Source organism: Juglans regia, chromosome 10 (genome assembly GCF_001411555.2).
Source record: "Juglans regia cultivar Chandler chromosome 10, Walnut 2.0, whole genome shotgun sequence".
Classification (NCBI taxonomy): domain Eukaryota; kingdom Viridiplantae; phylum Streptophyta; class Magnoliopsida; order Fagales; family Juglandaceae; genus Juglans; species Juglans regia.
In genome coordinates this window covers 33,663,380-33,680,576 of record NC_049910.1, presented here as the reverse complement: position 1 = coordinate 33,680,576, position 17,197 = coordinate 33,663,380, and the positions used below count along the sequence as shown (strand labels likewise).

The 17,197-nt window shown below is 34.0% G+C and overlaps 1 protein-coding gene across 2 annotated transcripts; it reads right to left on the bottom strand.

Annotated features, from left to right (window-relative positions):
* Positions 1-3,988: 3,988 nt before the first annotated feature.
* On the bottom strand, positions 3,989-11,197 carry LOC109003108 (UDP-N-acetylglucosamine transporter UGNT1-like). 2 transcript variants are annotated; one of them, XM_035694993.1, is made up of 11 exons: positions 11,141-11,197; positions 10,835-11,024; positions 8,883-8,959; positions 8,384-8,545; positions 8,155-8,288; positions 6,536-6,666; positions 6,399-6,443; positions 6,194-6,291; positions 5,248-5,355; positions 4,546-4,602; positions 3,989-4,403 (listed from the first exon to the last, which is right to left on the bottom strand). In XM_035694993.1, exons 1-11 carry the CDS (start codon positions 11,168-11,170, stop codon positions 4,329-4,331), a joined length of 1,107 nt encoding a protein of 368 aa, XP_035550886.1. In that variant the 5' UTR covers positions 11,171-11,197; the 3' UTR covers positions 3,989-4,328. The 2 variants fall into 2 exon arrangements, with proteins under 2 accessions (XP_035550886.1, XP_035550887.1); XM_035694994.1 differs by lacking the exon at positions 5,248-5,355.
* Between the last annotated feature and the right edge of the window lie 6,000 nt (positions 11,198-17,197).

The window sequence follows — 17,197 nt, the reverse complement described above, 5'->3', positions numbered from 1 at the left end:
CATTGCTAATTAAATATATAATAGTGCAGAGAATAAGATGGTTGGCTTATATGTCCCACGTATATTTTAAACAGATTTTTCCAGCAATTATAGATCATCATCATCCACTCGAATCCAAAAATAGATTATTAATTAGTAACTAAACATGAAAAAAAAAATATGTCCAACATGGCATAAATATGCTTAATTTCCTGTATGTATGAATTATTAATGTCACTACAAAAAAAAAAAAAAAAAAGACATTTAATACTGATTATTTACGAATGACAATTTGAGATAAAAATAGATTCATTTTAATAGAAAATAATTATTTTTACATGAAATAACTAGTAATAAATAAATAATTTTTTGTAATTCTTCTAGAAATATTGAATTAAGCGATATATATGGTACGTACGTACCAAGTTGATGTTTGTTTTTATCAGTATTAGCTAATAGCTACCCTGCACGATGCGAAAAGGGTAGATATATATATACCTAGTAAGATGTTACGTGCCTAAGGCACGTATGCGCAGTTTAAAGTACTAATATATTTTATTAAAATAAAAATAAAGTACATATATCTTATTATTTTATTACTAATATATATCTTAAAAGTTATTGAAAGATAGGCTATTTGTAAATTATTATAATATTTTCCTTTTATAATGAATACAAAAAGACAAATTTACATAAATCTATTTTCCTATTATAATGTATTTTCAAATTGGAAATTGAATCCATGATTATTATTATAATAAATCTGTTTTATTAGCATATTTAAATATATTAATAGTAGAATAGAAACCAACAGAAATCAGAAAAGTAGCCATAAATAGAATGTAAATGAAAATACAATTGTATCTATGTGTTCTGTAATTATTACAAACGGATAAAAAGTTAATGAAAACCAGAATATTCGGTTAAAACAAGAAATTTCTGTTAAAACAAGAAAATTCCGTTTCATAGACTCTTTATATATATAGAGATATATATATATATATATATTCGTATATCATCAATTATATATAGATCATCATCATGATCCCTTGTCAAAATAAAGACCCAAAAATATACCATCCGAGGTAGGACATAGTAGTAGCTAGGTAATTTTGAGAGGGAGAGGGATCTATATATTATACCCTCCATTCTGGGTTAACCCTAAATTTGGTTCTTTCGCTCAAAATTAGAAAAAGTATAAGCTCATAACAATCAATACGTAGAGGTAAAAGATGGTCAAAGTACAAGTTTTGTGCTTGTGTTTGTGTTTGTGTACACAGAGAGAGAGAGAGAGAAGAATCTTGGAAACAGGAATGCAGAATGTCAGCGTCTAGAAAAAAGTTTGGGAATGGAAGGGGTACGTACAAAGTAGATGATAGCTTTCAGAGACATATTTTAGCACTACTACTCAAATAGGCGAAATATCCAATCCAACAAGCCAAAGCGGGGACACCGGCGCTAAAGGAGCACTGCCTGGGGCCTGCATTAGGAGACACTATCCTTGGGTTTTGCTTACGCTTTTCCCTTCACCACCCTATTCTTCTTTTAATGGGGGCCACTCTCCTCTCTTCTTCTTTGAAGATTTTTTTGGGAACTGCAAAAGAAGACCCTTTTAATAAAAACAGCCTGATCTCTCTCTCTCACACACACACGCATGACATGATTTATGGCGATAAGTTCGCGTGCCACCATCCAAACAGATTCCCCCACGCCTTAAACCATTGCCCTACTATTTCTGCTTTCTTCTTTCCTGATCACCAGATCCTAGGACTTCCTCTCTCGACAATTAGAGTGGTATAGGGTATAGACTTGGGAGGTCAAAAGCTGCCTCTACTCCCTTGGCTTTCTGTGGTGTGTTTTAGCCTGTTAAATCATATCATCTCTTTTGTAATGTCGCTATCAAATTAATTGTAGTTATCAATTTAGGTCCAATTTAAAAGATAAATCGTAATTCAGCATACGGTCGTATAATTATTTTTAAAAAATTATTTTTATTATTAAAAAATTATTTTTTTATATAAATATTATATTTATTTATTTTTTAAAAATAATTACACAGTACTTATAAACACTCAATTACCATTTCTAAAATATAATAGCACCAGTGATAATGTCTAAAATGATCATTCTACTTGATATTGCAAGAGGAGTGATATGAATATCTTAGGTCCCATGTGTCTCGTTGTAGCAAAAACATGCGTAGTGGTAATATGAATTAATCAAGGACAGGGTGCCTGCTGGTCTTTGAGAGTACTCTTGATTAAAGGTGCGCACAAGAAGACATTTATTATATATATATATATATATATTCTACTCATAAGTGAGATTTTCTTAATGCTCAGCAGGCCATATTGGCCACTTTTTAATTTAAGAAAAAAAAAAAGTAGACACGCTTTCTCAAGTAATACTAATGCCAAGAGAATATTTGAATCACTATACTAATTTCCTCCTATTTTTTAATTTGATCAGATATTGTTTTGATTGCAGTCAAGAACTTGCATGGGGTTTTTGTTATCTTGTAACTTCTTTTTTTTTTTCCTTTTTTGCATGTTTGGTAGTACGAACATTTGAATTTTCATGAGCATTCACTTGGAAAATCGGGTTGGTAAGTGTTGCAATGTCTCTGTTACAGACATTTTGCATGAAATGAGGGGTGGAGAAATGCGAAAAACATTTTTAAGTTAATTGCAATGTGAGAAGGTGGGAATGATGGGGTATGTTTCAATGATGCATGGCAATTAGGCCGAAGTCACTTGTCAGCTTGCGGAGACAAGAAAGCCACCTCTCTGTTCACGAACTCCAGTCTCTCTCTCTCTCTCTCTCTCTCTCTCTCTCTCTCTCATGCCCTGTATCTGTATACATGATACTTCTCTGTTCACACATGCAAGATGTAAGCGCTTACCTCCTCGAACCTCCCAAATAAATTTTCTCAGCAGTAAGTGAAAGGAAGAATCTTTTTCATACTTTCTGAAAGGTTGAAACAATGATGCCAGACCAAAACATAACCCACAAGGCAAAATATGGGACATAAGTTCACCAATTTTTGGGACATAAAACTCACCTGAACCGACCCTTCATGCATCTGACTTTAATATAAAGATTAATTTCTTGTACATGATTTACTTCTCAGTGCAGAAAAATATCATGATGTCTAGCTGGAGGTTCAGGCATGCAATGCTTAAACATGCCGCAATGGCTCTTAAAAAAAAAAAACCAATTCCATTGCCATCGCTTTTGGATGAAAGGAAAACCGACAACACAATTAACCTGAATATATTGTTGGTCGAAGCTGTAATGCAAAAGAACAGCCTAATCATGCATACTCATTCATATGTAAAATGTATTCAGGACTTCTGAATTCTGATCCTTTTTTTTTTTTTTTTTCCCAATCAAATAGTGGCATATTATCATTACCATGACCACAATCACGTCTCATGCTCATAAAGATCACATCTCGTCTAAAATCATTTATATCCCACAATCAAAGGCAATCCTAAGTGTGAAATATTTATAAAATATATGCACTGTCATAGCATGTCACAATAAGAATTGAAAGGAACAAACAAGAGGCAAGATTTTTCAACTTCATCTCACCAATGTAGAGAAGTTAACAATGTCTTTGTTCAAATCAACACCCCCCCTCCCAAGAAAAAAAAAAGGAAAAAAAACTTCCAACGAAGCAGATCTAGGTGATAAATGTATTTTATAATGCAATTTCTTGGTATAACACTCGTTGGGGAGGGAGGAATCTAACATATGAAATCTGAAAGAAGAGTGTCAATCAGAATATCACCAGAGGAACCCACCAAAGGCGTCGCAGCATAGTGCTGCAGTTAAACATTTTCGAGGGAGCCAGTGTAAATTTAATTCTAAACATGGATGCGTGGGATCAGGGGTTCACAAAGTAGACTAAAAGAAAGAGAAAAAGTCAATACACTGGGCTGAACGATTGATTACAAAAGACAGCAAGATCACTGAATATTAAAAAGAACTACAGATGATGCCAAGATTTGTCATCTATAATCTGATCTCCCAATTTGACTAGAACCTGAAGTCTTAATGTTTGCTCTGAGTTTTAATTAATGTAAATAGGAAAGAAAATTGAATTCGCATTTCATTCTAATCTGCAAATCGCCTGCAATGGGAGTGGGACTATAAAAGGCCCTGCCTTGTAATTTGAAACAAGAACATCCTATATTGCAAGGAAATTTCTATATGTTTTCACATGCTTCCTAAGAACCTTTAATCCTCAGAGCAAAATTTGACAGCTGACAGAAGCAGCAACACTGAGCCATTTGAGCTAGTTACCTCCGGTAAAAGGAAAACTTTCATGCAGCAGCTTCATATACTTACTCTCCTTTGAGTTTATAATAGGCATATAAACAGGATCCAAGAAAACCAAGGGATTGGCCAATAACATTCAACTGGAAGAGAACATGACAGAAGCTCAGATGAGAAAATAAGATTGAAAATGGCAATGATGAGAGCATCGCATAAAAATAACGTTTATTAGAGATTTATGCTCACATACTTATCAAAAAAAAAGAAGTAGAAGTTTATGCTCACCAAATCAAACGGAAGCCCGCCAAATAGTAGCCAGCCAAGCCCAATAGTAATAAGATCCTATAACAGAATTGGGTGTGAAGGAAGAATTTATTGAGAATAGCTGTGGGAAGGGTACAAAGTTGCAAAATATATATGGAACAAAACCAGAAGTTGGCAGGCTAGGCCAAGGACTATTCTCACTAAGGACCATAAAGGTAGTGCACAAAACCAGAAATTATGTTTGCAGCCATGTATTAATGCCTCATTCAACTAAGTGAACATAATGAGGCTACCAATTTCACCAAGTCAAGCTGGCTTTTAAGAAACAAATTGAACCAATAGCCACAAGATCAGCATGTCAACCAAAATGCTGGTGACTTGGCTTCGATGTGGCTATTGAGACTTCTGGTAACCAAAATAGAGATCTAAAGAAATGCATGATCTAGTATTTGATGGATATCTTTCGCTTGTTTAAAAACTTTTTTTGGTTCAGATGGTCCAACTGTCAAAGTCGGGCTCACCCAGCCTGTGGCAGTTGACTTCATATTTAAGATGAAACAATCACATGGAAGCCACCGACTTTGCAGTTCAAACTCAGTAGCAATGCACCAATTTTCAGAAGAAGAATGATAATATATATTAACGCAGGTACATCAATATTAAAACAGATTCATGTCTGCTTCTTAGCAGGGTATCAAGAAGATGGAAATAGATATTGAATACCTTCAAATTACCACAAATTGTCTGAGTGAGTGCTGAATTGAGAGTGGTGTTCAAAAATACATAATAGTTTATTAAGAAAGCCATAATGCAGGAAAGAAGCATCACAACCTGCAAAACATTCAAATGGAGAAATTTAGAAATTAGGCCAATCAAAATTCACCAATGCTATAGCCCTCATTTGGAGAGCTATGGGATTAATATAGCCTGCAGTGGTATCTGATTAAAGTGTGAGAGGCACAAACGGAGCATATATAAAGATAAAAACTTAGGTCTTCATGGAACCAGCATGACAATGTGTGTCGGAGTCATAATCTTGATAGAGAAGTTTGGAGGAACCAAGATATGTTTTATCACGAGATATGGATGTGTTCTTTCCTAGAAAGAAGTTTGAGGGGATGCGATTAGTATCAAAACATTCTTGTATCTGAAAATTTCAATCCAAAGGACAGCCTCGTCGGGGTCATGATCTTTCAAGAGCTATATTTTTATGTACTTGGACTATCAATTCAGATGAGGATACCGACATTATTCAAAATTTGTAGGGGGTTGGGGGAGGGGGAAAGTGTACAATAATATGGGGTAAAATTAAACAAGCTTAGTGATAAACTAGAACAGCTAGGGTACTGTTGTCATGGCTACACTTTATCCTCAGATTGTAAGTTGTTTGAGTGGTAGGTGTTATAACAATACTTTTGTTGCTGAAGAACTATACAGGAAGCATTATTATGCAGGACAGAAGACCTGAGAGAAAGATTGATTAAGAAAAGGAGCACTTTCCGGCTGAATAACATAATTAATGAATAGAATGTAGTCTTAAGAAGAGCAAATCATATGCATCAAAGAACTACCACAAAACAGGAATGAGGCAACTAAAACCATGCATTGTTGTCGATAATGCACCTGAAAACATCTAAGCATAACATTCTTTCTGTGATAAAACAAGCACCTGAAAGCCAGGGGAGAATATATGAGGGAAGTTTAGTGCCACTTCTAGGTCTCCTCTGATTGATGTCAAGAACAGCAAGATTGGTCCACATATGATTCCTACAGAAATAGCTAGATTTTCATACTGAGCATGGGCGAGTCCAAATAATTTCTTTCACAACAAATGAACTAAAGGTCATGAAAGTTTGTTAGAACCCTTATCTTACCATTGCACCACATAAGACCAAAGGTATTCAGGCCACTGGACTTACCTGAAAGATCAAGGATACACTGAACTAATAAAAAGGAATTCTTAACCGCACAATACCGGAGACATAAGAAGATATAAGAATGAGTACATTACCAATACGAGCTATCAAAGCTAGATATATTGCTGTACAGATGTTTGCCATGAAAACAACAGCATAGGCATAGACATCAAATGACAAATCCCGAGCTCCAGCAACAAATGCACCGAGTATAATTATCCCCACACTGATGAAATACATGGATTTATTCAATTAAAAAATGTGCAAGATGAATTACATAGTTTTCTTATCATACATATTAAAATGATTAGAATTTGTATTTTGCAATTTTTTTTTCATATGGCTGTCACTTATAAGCAAGTGTGACTTATGCCTATTTTCGTAGAATTAATTCCTTTTACTTACCAAAAACATTTTCCAAGATTGACAAAATATAAAAAAGCACATTTAACAAAAAAATAAAGTTAAAAAGCAGATTAAGAAAAGAAAAACGAATGAAATACCTAAAGAACAAGCCCAGCAATGATGATCATAATTGCAAAAATTAGTCAAATGTGCTCCACATAAAATAAATTTAACATCCAACATAAATCAAATATACTTACAAGGTAACTGAAGAAATCCAGAAATCTAATATTAATGATATTATGCCATGTAAAAGAACTACTACTAAAAAAAGTTCAGTGGATTCCTACACTCTTATCCAGCACCAGATCCGCCTTTGGTCAATGGTATCATAGCCAAATCAAGAACTCTAATTGATGGCTATGCAAATATGGAAAAAGATAACGGACTGATTTCAACTTCACACTCACTGTCAGGAGAGCCAAGACTACTGAGGTTAGGCTTAACCTTCAAAATGAGTTTCTGCCTCTTGCAGCTCAGGCCAAAGGCCAGCCAAAGATTGATGCCTAACTCAAAATCTTAGCTCAATGCTCACATTATTCAACCAAAGTCTTTGGCCTTTTTGCTTCTTTGAAAACATCTTAAAACAATACCCTCTTCGCAATTGCAATCATCTGTCCCGTGTATGGTGAACCTTCTAATCAATGTTCCCTTGTTTTTCCCTAAATTGAACAATAATCTTAAACAAATGCCTCCATTTATCATCTTCTCCCATCCTTTCCCATTGTATTATTGCTACTTATCTGTTTCATTGTCCTTATTTCAACTCATTGTTTCTAAAGACATTCTTCCGATTAAGAAATAGAAGAAGCTTCTTTACCTTTAATAACATCTAAATACTCATTCCTAATCACGGTCTCATCTTTATAGTTTTTTAATGATGATCAAGAGTCTAGAACTGATTATGACATTATTTAACATTATCACATAATAGACATCAGTGCTATAATCTATGTATAACTTGGAAAACTTTAGGATGACTCACAATATTTGAAATGAGAATTTACAGAGATTAAAATCTTGTTAGCTTGAATTAGTTAGATTAAGCCTACAAAAAAGTTTTTTTTTCCTAATATGTTGAATAGATTTGAGACATTCATTTATTTGATAGGTAGTCTCATTATTAAAAAAGTCAAAATATTAAAATAATACTTGAACCCTTTTCTCTTTGATACTTAGCTTGCATGCACACTCATGCATACAGTCATGCATTAATCTTGAAACAGCACTCAATTAACCACTTTCTGGCTTCCAATAACATCGATGACATGATCATTGTGAAAAATTAAGAATACCAAAGGTTGCATACCAGGCAACAACAGAAGGGGAATGCTTCTGCCCAGTCAAGAGATACTCCATAGTCATCGTAAAAGCCACGGTGGTTCGCCTGAGGGTAGTGTACATGGGAACACTTATGCTCCGTACAGATTCCATTGAGACCAGCTTTACCAAAAGAAGATAGGCAGCGGCATTCTTTAGAAGATTATGGTTTATACCAGGGGAAAAATGTGAACCATCGTATATCATCATATACATACCATGTAAAGCAAATATGATATTGCAAGAGGGAGAGTTTGAGCCAATGTCTTAAATGGTACAAGGGTTGCTGGGTTGTATGTAATGCTTTGTGATTCATCCATTGAAAAAGAAATGATCTTCCAGCATTTCATTGCGTAGAGAATTGAACATGAACATAGCGTCTAAAACAACCATGAGATACAAAAAGCTCCAGTTAGTCTCGTGAAAAAAATAAAATAAAATAAGAGGAAAATTGCATAAAACAGTTACTCAACGGGCATCGCTGTTGTCAGGCCAGAATGAATTAAGATTTTAATCAACATTTATGTGGCACATGGGACACATGTTTAAATTTTTTAGTTTAAAAAAATGAAAAGGATCATCAAATTTGAATTGAATTGAAATCATAATTTAAAATAAGTGTTAAGTTCATAGAATATTATTAGCACAAGCATCTTAATAGTTACAACTCAAGGATATAAAGCATGGTCAATAAGACGATATAAGCAGATGAACTACCTGAAAAAGTGTGATGACATTTGCACGCGGGAAATTGTAGGAAGAAAGGGCTGCTTTATTGAACATTATCAAGAGAACTGCAGGATGGAGGACAGCATTATCATTTTCATTTTCACAGAATATGGCTACCAACAGAAAACCTATTAACCATTACATGGTAAAGTCGGTAGCCAAAACCTGGCACAAGTATTCAGACCAAAGTCTTCCTTCTCTCACTGTGAGATTGAAGTTACTTAAAAAGCAATAGTGGAAACACTATAGGTGATAGCCAAGTTTAAACAGATAAAATGAGCTTCGCTGTAATTGGATTAAAAAATCTGTTAAAAGTAATCAAGAATTTTTTTGATGAAAGCAATTGGCATAGCCTATGTACACAAGACATATACAAGAGAGACACATATGCATGATTAACAACCGAATATAAAAATCCCTTCTTTTCTATCCTTATAGCATCCCCACTACTCACAGACAGAATAATCTACAGTTCATATGCTTACTTATACACATCTAGACCAAGACACACTCACATATGGTCACGTAGAAATCAAATTGGAACCCATAAAGAAAAGCAAAAGGGCAAAGAAATTGAAGGAATGGGAATCGATTACTAATTCTCAATGTAACCATCCAAACACTGTATTGTTGCTCCTCCAATCCTTCTTAATTTGTTACCCTCAAAGCGTAAATAAACCTAGTAGATATTACTTTACTTGCCAGGGCTAATCATCTCTGTGACTTTCGTAGATCAGATAATTTCTATTAAGCCCTTCATTTTTCCCTTTCAACCTCTTTTTGAGGAAATATAACCAACTCAGTAATGTAAAATTATTAGATACTTTTGGAGCATAGATGATGTGATAGTCTCATCCTATCACAAAACGTCATGCCATTAAATTGCTTATGTGAGTTCTAATTTTTAATGACATAGCATATTGTAATAGAGCGTTAGTACCACTAGTCTGTATTCCAAGACTACCTCAATAATAGTGACTTTTTTTTATGCCATAGTGTTTGCTGAATCAGTTAACCAAATTTCAACCTGAGATATTTCATAAGTTTAGTTCCGCTTCTCAAACTTAAGGAACCGATATTCATTTCTTCAAAGCGTTTTCACCTTCTTTAGGCTGCATCTGTTTCAATATAAACCGAGTAAACTATTCAAAATTGGTTTCCATTGTCTGGTTGAGACCAAATTAAAGAAAAAGTATCCAAAAATATTGTTGGGTATTTGGTTTGTATGTCACTTATTTATTTGATCACCACTATCCAAAACCATAGTGCCGCCCATTGTCAGGTTCTTCAACCACCAAAAAACTGTTGGAAACTGTCCTAATCCCGTCTGCCACTATCAAGTCCCAAACCTCCACGAGGAGCCAGCAAATGGGTCGTTGCGACGAGACAGAGGGACGAAGGGCGCAATTGGTCGTCTAGAAGAAGCGATAGCATTGAGAGGAGAGGTTACATTGGAAGCTAAGGGAGCGGATGTAATTTGATTACTCTGCAAGAGTTAAGAAGCATGGTCGTGAGAGTTGCGCGGGGACAGGGGCTATAAGGTGGCCCGGAAAATGGCTTACGACTCTTGAGAGCAAGGTATTCGAAGAGGGTTGATTTTCCTGACGACGAACCTAACATGCTCTATAACCTCAATTTTCCGCCCAACCAAACATTCCAAGAGCTTAAAGCCAAAACAAACACAGCCCTGTAGTTGGGTCGAATAATTTTGATTAACCAAACCACTATACGTCCGAAAACAAATCTTGACGTCATTAGAACTAACTTCTACATCATTTTCTCACCAACCAAGCAGAGCGTAGCCAAAAAAAATATTGCTGACCGACAATGAAAATATCTATACAAAAAAAAAAAAGTCACAAACAAATAATGCATAAAGGATAAATGAAAACGAAGTGGAATGTGAGTAGTGGCGAAAATGACAAAGGGAAAAAAGGAACCTGCAGAGGCCATGTAAGAGATGGCAGCATAGGCTCCTTTTCTGGTCATGGCCGAGCCTTTACTGCGGCTTTCTTCACCCTTTGAGGGATCAGACACCGGCAGTTTCTGATTCTTCACTGTAGCCATGGCCAAAGCACCAGGTAAGTCTCTCTGTCTGGGTACCTCTGAATACTTAGAATCCATCACTCTCTGAAATCCCAAACCAGATAAAATGATTGACACAAAGAAGAAAGAGATGTCTGAGAAAATATTCCTCTGGAGTCAAAAGACTGCGACTTGATTGGGGAGATGTTGTTCTCACTTACATATATACAAAGCACATTTCTCTTGCACATATGTACGAATCCCACTCACTCACACGAGATAAAAGGTGCAAGAATCTCCACTACGATCCTGCACAGAGCCTATCAAGGAAAACAATTAAAGATGCTTCGCTAAGCTTTCCTCGACAAATCAATTTTTTCCCATAATAACGTTTTTGCAACGTCTGAGAATTAATTATCTATACGACAAAAGAGATCCTTTTGAATTATGGTCAATAAATAAGGAGATTTATTTATTTATTTATTTCAATAAATAGGGAGATTTATTTATTTATTTCTCGAATTGATTATCGATTTATATATAAAGAAAATTAAATTAAATATTTTATTAAAAAAACAAGAGAGGGAGAACTTTTTGAGTATGTACAGGGCAGCTCATGGAAAATAATTAAGATGCTTAGCTAGGCTTCTAAAAAATAGAATATTATTCCCTTTCAAGAAAAAAAGAATATTATTAATATGGATTGTTTTTTTTAAAAAAACAAATATTATTATTTTATGAATAAAGTCGAGTTTAAGTTGGAATTCTTCGGAACATAGAGTTGTAGCGTGGTATATCTGAGTTATTTATTATTAATTTTTACATTTTTTAATTATTGTTATTATTTTTATATTTTTTGAGTTAATTACAAAATGATTTTTGAGTTAATGAGAAATTCTTACGTCACAATTCGAAAACTGACTTGGTCACGTGGCAAGTCAATGCATGGGATTTTTAACATTAATTAATTGCATTGTCCTTGACGTTTATGCAACGTGATAACCAACGAAAAACGACATGCGTATAAAATCTCCACGTCATTTTACGTCATTTTAGGTGTGCTACCCGCCCCTACGAGCTCCCGCCTCCGCATGTATGCGGGGGTGGGATTTTCCATCCTAACATCTGTCTTTGATATGAGGGGGCAGAGCACTCCGTCTAAATACCAAGGTGCGGGGGCAAACATCCCAACCGTGTATCCCCGCATGTTTTTGAACCATTTTGAGTCTAGAATTTAAGTAAATAAAATTAAAAAATATAAAATTTATTAATTATATACTACTAAGTTGTAACTAATAACTAATAATTATAACTAAGTTATTAGTATATTAAAATGATAATTAAGAGAAAACTGCTATAAAATTATAAATTCATCTAAAAATATTACAAATTGTACTATTGTAGCAACATTACATTTAACTAAATTAACAAAAAAATAACATTTTATTCTTCAATGGAAGTTGGGGTGGCCATGGTGGTAGAAAAATGAGTTGTGTTGACTGTTGTGAGACTGTGAGAATCGAGATAATACACACGAGGTCATACTACAGCGAAACTAGTCGTAGAAACCGTCTTATGTATTGCTACAACAATTAAATTTGAAATTAATACCGATTAAATGAATATAAATAAATTAAAATAATAAAATAAAATTCACGATTACCAGATGGTCCAGATCCAGACTGATCACCACTCTCCACCTTATCGGGCTTCTGAAAGTCAAGAACATTCAGAATATGAATTGGGATCCCCTTGATCCAATTCTGCGTGCAAATTAATGCATCCACAGTGGTAGCAAATAATAAACTCTAGAGTAGATCCAATATATTAAGGAAGATACTGCAAATATCTCTCTGCCAACTCAAACTCAATGGAAATAATGAGTATTTGACAAATTTTGTGCAAGCTTGATTTTAGGAATAGTTTTTATTTTTTCTTGTAAATCTTATAGTATCATACATTATAACTTACCTTACTTAGCATACTTAGTTTCCTTGTATATAAACTGATCATGTATAGCAAATGAATTTGAGTTCAAAATTTTTAAAATCAAAAGCAGTGTTATTTCTTTACATGGTATCAGTAGAACCAATCTCCAACAAGATTTAATTCCTTCATTCTCAGAAATGGCTGATGTTCTTGGGTCCTCTTCTTCCTCATCCTCTAATAATCCAATTATCACCATTAATGCTGCCACCGCCATCAATGAAAAAATCAATCCCACTACCTTCCCTCAATGGAAAGCCCAATTTAAAGCACTGTTAATTGGTTATGATCTCATTGATTTTGTCAATGGCAAACATCCATGTTCTGCCATTGATGAAGCCAGTTCTACTATCTCCAAAGCAGGGAATTCCCACTAGATTCGCCAAGATAAATTAATCATTCATGTCATTCTTGCTTCCACTTCCACAGCTATTACTCATCTCCTTGCCTCTTGCAAAACATCTCATGAGACTTGGACAACTCTTACTCGTCTCTATGCAGGAAAATCTCAAATTGAGCAGACGTGGCAGCCATTTTGTCACCAAATTCCTCCAAGCAATCAAGATAATTGCATATGAGCTTTGCAATTATTGATCATCCTGTTTCGGATGATGATCTAACCATTTACATCTTAAATGGTTTAGGTCCTGAATTTAGGGACATCGATGCACCCATTCGTGCTCGAGATACTTCACTGAAGTTTGAAGAACTTCATGACCTTCTGATTGGTCATGAAAATTACCTTCGGCGGCTGGAAACCCAATCTACGCAGCACTTGATTGCCAACACGAATTACAACCATTGGAATTGGGGATCTATCGGCAACGATGGCACTGCTACCCAGCGTCGTTCATCTTCTCACAACAGGGGCCATGACAATAAAAAAAAAGATGGCCTTCAGACTCAGGTTTTTGAAAGTTCAAGCCCAAATGTCAACTATGTGATCAAATGGGCCATAAGGCCAAAACTTGCCCCAAAATTGCTTCAAATGACCTCACTGTCAACTATGCAACTTCTTCAAAAGGCAAAGATTAAAAAAATGGCTTGTTGACTCAATTGCGTCCCATAACATGGCCACTGATCTTTCCAATCTTTAAATTCATTCTGAATATGATGGTACTCATGAGGTGGTAATTGGTGTTAGATCAGGTTTGCCTGTATCTCATGTTGGCTCGTTATCTTTTGTGCATTGAGCCAACACACATCGTCTCTATCAATCGAGACATGTCCTGTTTGATGAACGAAAGTTTCCTTGGGCTAACCCGAAACCTACACTTCCAGATATCTCAAAATCTCCTTTCTCCTCTGTTGAAAATGAATTTGTTGTGCTACTCTCTCTGTCGAAATCCCCTCTTCACCACTGCCAGCTGATGATTCTCCAGGTTTGGGTACTGATCATCCTCCATTGTCTCTGATGGAGTCCTCTCCTCCGACAATCCGTCCTCAAGTATGTGTCTTTGTCCCCTCTTCCTCAATTTCGCATGAAATTCCACTATCAAACACATCAGAAATTAATGAACCTGTGATCCCTCAACAACATGCATTGTGCACACACTATGGTCACTCGTTTAATGAATAACATTTATAGACAAAAAAAATATCTTTTATGGTCGCAAAGTATCCAATACCCCCTTCCTTGGAACACACTAGTGTAAGTGAGGCCCTTTCTGATCCTCGATGGCGTGATGCCATGTCTTCCGAGCTAACTGCTCTTATGCACCATGATACATGGCAACTGGTCCTACCTCTAAAAGGGTGCAACATTATTGGATGCAAGTGGATCTTTCGAGTCAAGAGACTTGTTGATGGTTCAATTGACAAGTTCAAAGCAAGACTAATGGCAAAAGATTTTAATCAAAGGTCTTGAATACAAAGAGACTTTTAGTTTTGTAGTCAAACCAGTTACAATTTGCACAATTTTATCTCTTGTTGTGATACAGGATACAAGATGTAGTATAAAACTCAAATGTGCCACTGTCATTCTTTAATTTTGCATAATAGTTGACTTTCTTTTAACGTTGCCCAATAGTCATATAGGTTGTTAAATTGGTTTGATTTGTTTTCGATCCTTTAAAATTATCTCATCGCATCTTAATATCTAAACACTATTCAAATATAAATATTTTTTAATTTTTAATTTTTAATTTTTAATTTTTTCATCTAATCATTACAAATTTTTAAACTTTTAAATAAAACACAAAACAATTCAACTTTTTTTAATCTCATAACAAAAATTATATTTTAACTATTTTTTAACTTTATAATTTTTTTATAAAACTTTTTCACTCTTCTTTTCCAAATTCCCATAAAAATTTTAATACAAATCATTTCATTACTATTCATAAATTATCTAATTACTATTATCAGATTTTTCATCTCATCTGTGTAAGCATACCTAAACCATGCATCCTCCACAGAAAATGGCAGGGTGAGGATAATTTTAAGGGGAAAAGCTTCTATGCCCTCTATGTTTGACAGCCTACTTGACCGCTGGTCAATTTTTTTTTACTTAATGATTAAATAAGTTATTTTAAGTGTATTGGTGTATTTTTTTATTTTTTAAAAATATTAAAAAAAAAAAAAACTGGGGTCAGAGTAGCTTTACCCAATTTTAAGAGATGCATGGTAGGGAGGCGGAAAAAGAAAGTGAAGTCGATTACATAAACTCCATTCATAAGGGATACGCTGAGCATTGTTTTGGATATAAACTCCATTCATAAACCAGTTTACTCCCATATTGGAAATGTGGCTGTAACACTTACAGAAATGCTCATGAGATTCGATCCTACAAGGTGGCCCATACTAAGCAGAATGGGGAATGACGAGCTAGCTCGATAAGCTTGAAACGTACAACAAATAGTGGGATTCCTCTCTGGATCTCATATCTAATCTGGTGTTTTCTTCAAATGGATTAAAATAGTTATTTTTTTATTAAAAAAAATTGTTCAATACCAAATTTCAAATTAGATAGAACAAAAAAACTCGACTGCCTAGTTTGGATAGGAAGAGTTTTTCATTTCATCACATCTCATCTTATATCTTTTCAGTATTCGAACATTACAAATATAAAAATTGTGAAAAAATAATAAAAAAGTAATAATAGAATATTGAATAGTAATAAAAAGTATGTGAAAAGTAATGAATAGTAAAAAAAAGTATGTGAAAAGTAATAATAAATAAAAAATAATAGTGAGAGTGTTTGATAATAGTTGAGATACTCTTAGCGAGTAGTTTTCAAATTTCAAAATAAAAATTATATTAAAAAATTATACTTTAACAAGAATTTAATTTTATAATATTTTTATTCAATTTTTTCTCTTGCATTTCTCAAAACTTCATAAGACATCTTAATTTAAACATTCTCACTATTCACAAACTATTTTATTACTATTTACAAATCATCTTATCTCATTTTATTATTCATCTTATCTCATTTCACTATCTAAATGAGTCCTAATTTAGGAATCAATATGTCTATAAACTTATGAAGTAGGCCACGACAAATAGTTTAGTATAATCATCTGTTTATTTCCAAGATGGTTCTTACTTTGGTTGTTGCATTATAGTTCAAATTATCTTTCCTTCTAAGGCCACTTCAAAACAATTTTAAAAATGTTTCATCCCAAAATGATTATAAGCATTATCACTAAATTGGATTATGAAATGTTTAATTATGTTTACAGTTAAGGGCGTAATAAAGTTATGCAGAGATGCTGATAATTATAACAGTAAAATTTGAGATATTCTATGATCAAGCGGTGGATAGAGTATATTATTACATCTTTTAAATAGTATAATTTGATCGATAAAATTTAAAATTTATCTTCTAAATCAAATTATTTTATATAAATATACACATGCTCAATAATAGAATTTTTAATTATAATAACAATCTTTATCTAATGGGAAATATTCTAACTATAACGAAAAGAAAAATGATTTGTACAAATCTCAAATAAACAAATCATATACAAATTATTATAAAAAAATAAACCTCACCTAAAAAAAAAGTAAAAAAACTATTTTTCTTAATAAGACCTACTATTTTACGAAGAAGTTATATGTAATTTGTTTATTTGAAACTTATACCAATAAAATAATCTCATCAACTTAGAGCATTCTCATCCAATTCTCTAAAATATATTTTTTCCCTAAAGTATAGGGTATGTATTTGGGATTTTTTCCAAATACACGCTCCATCCAGTTCCCCATTTTAGGGCTTGCTATCGGGGATGCTACAGGGAAACCACTATACATCTTCAATCCTCCCTTTCAGTTTCATTCAGTGCCAA

What these genes read in the sequence shown, in the direction of transcription:
- LOC109003108 (XM_035694993.1), bottom strand. Translation starts at nt 11,170, where the DNA reads ATGTGCAAGAGAAATGTGCTTTGTATATAT. An exon ending in AGCTTTGATAGCTCGTATTG is followed by an intron (nt 6,444 to 6,535) that starts GTAATGTACTCA and finishes TTGATCTTTCAG; the next exon opens with GTAAGTCCAGTGGCCTGAAT. An exon ending in CAATTTGTGGTAATTTGAAG is followed by an intron (nt 4,603 to 5,247) that starts GTATTCAATATC and finishes ATTCTGTTATAG; the next exon opens with GATCTTATTACTATTGGGCT.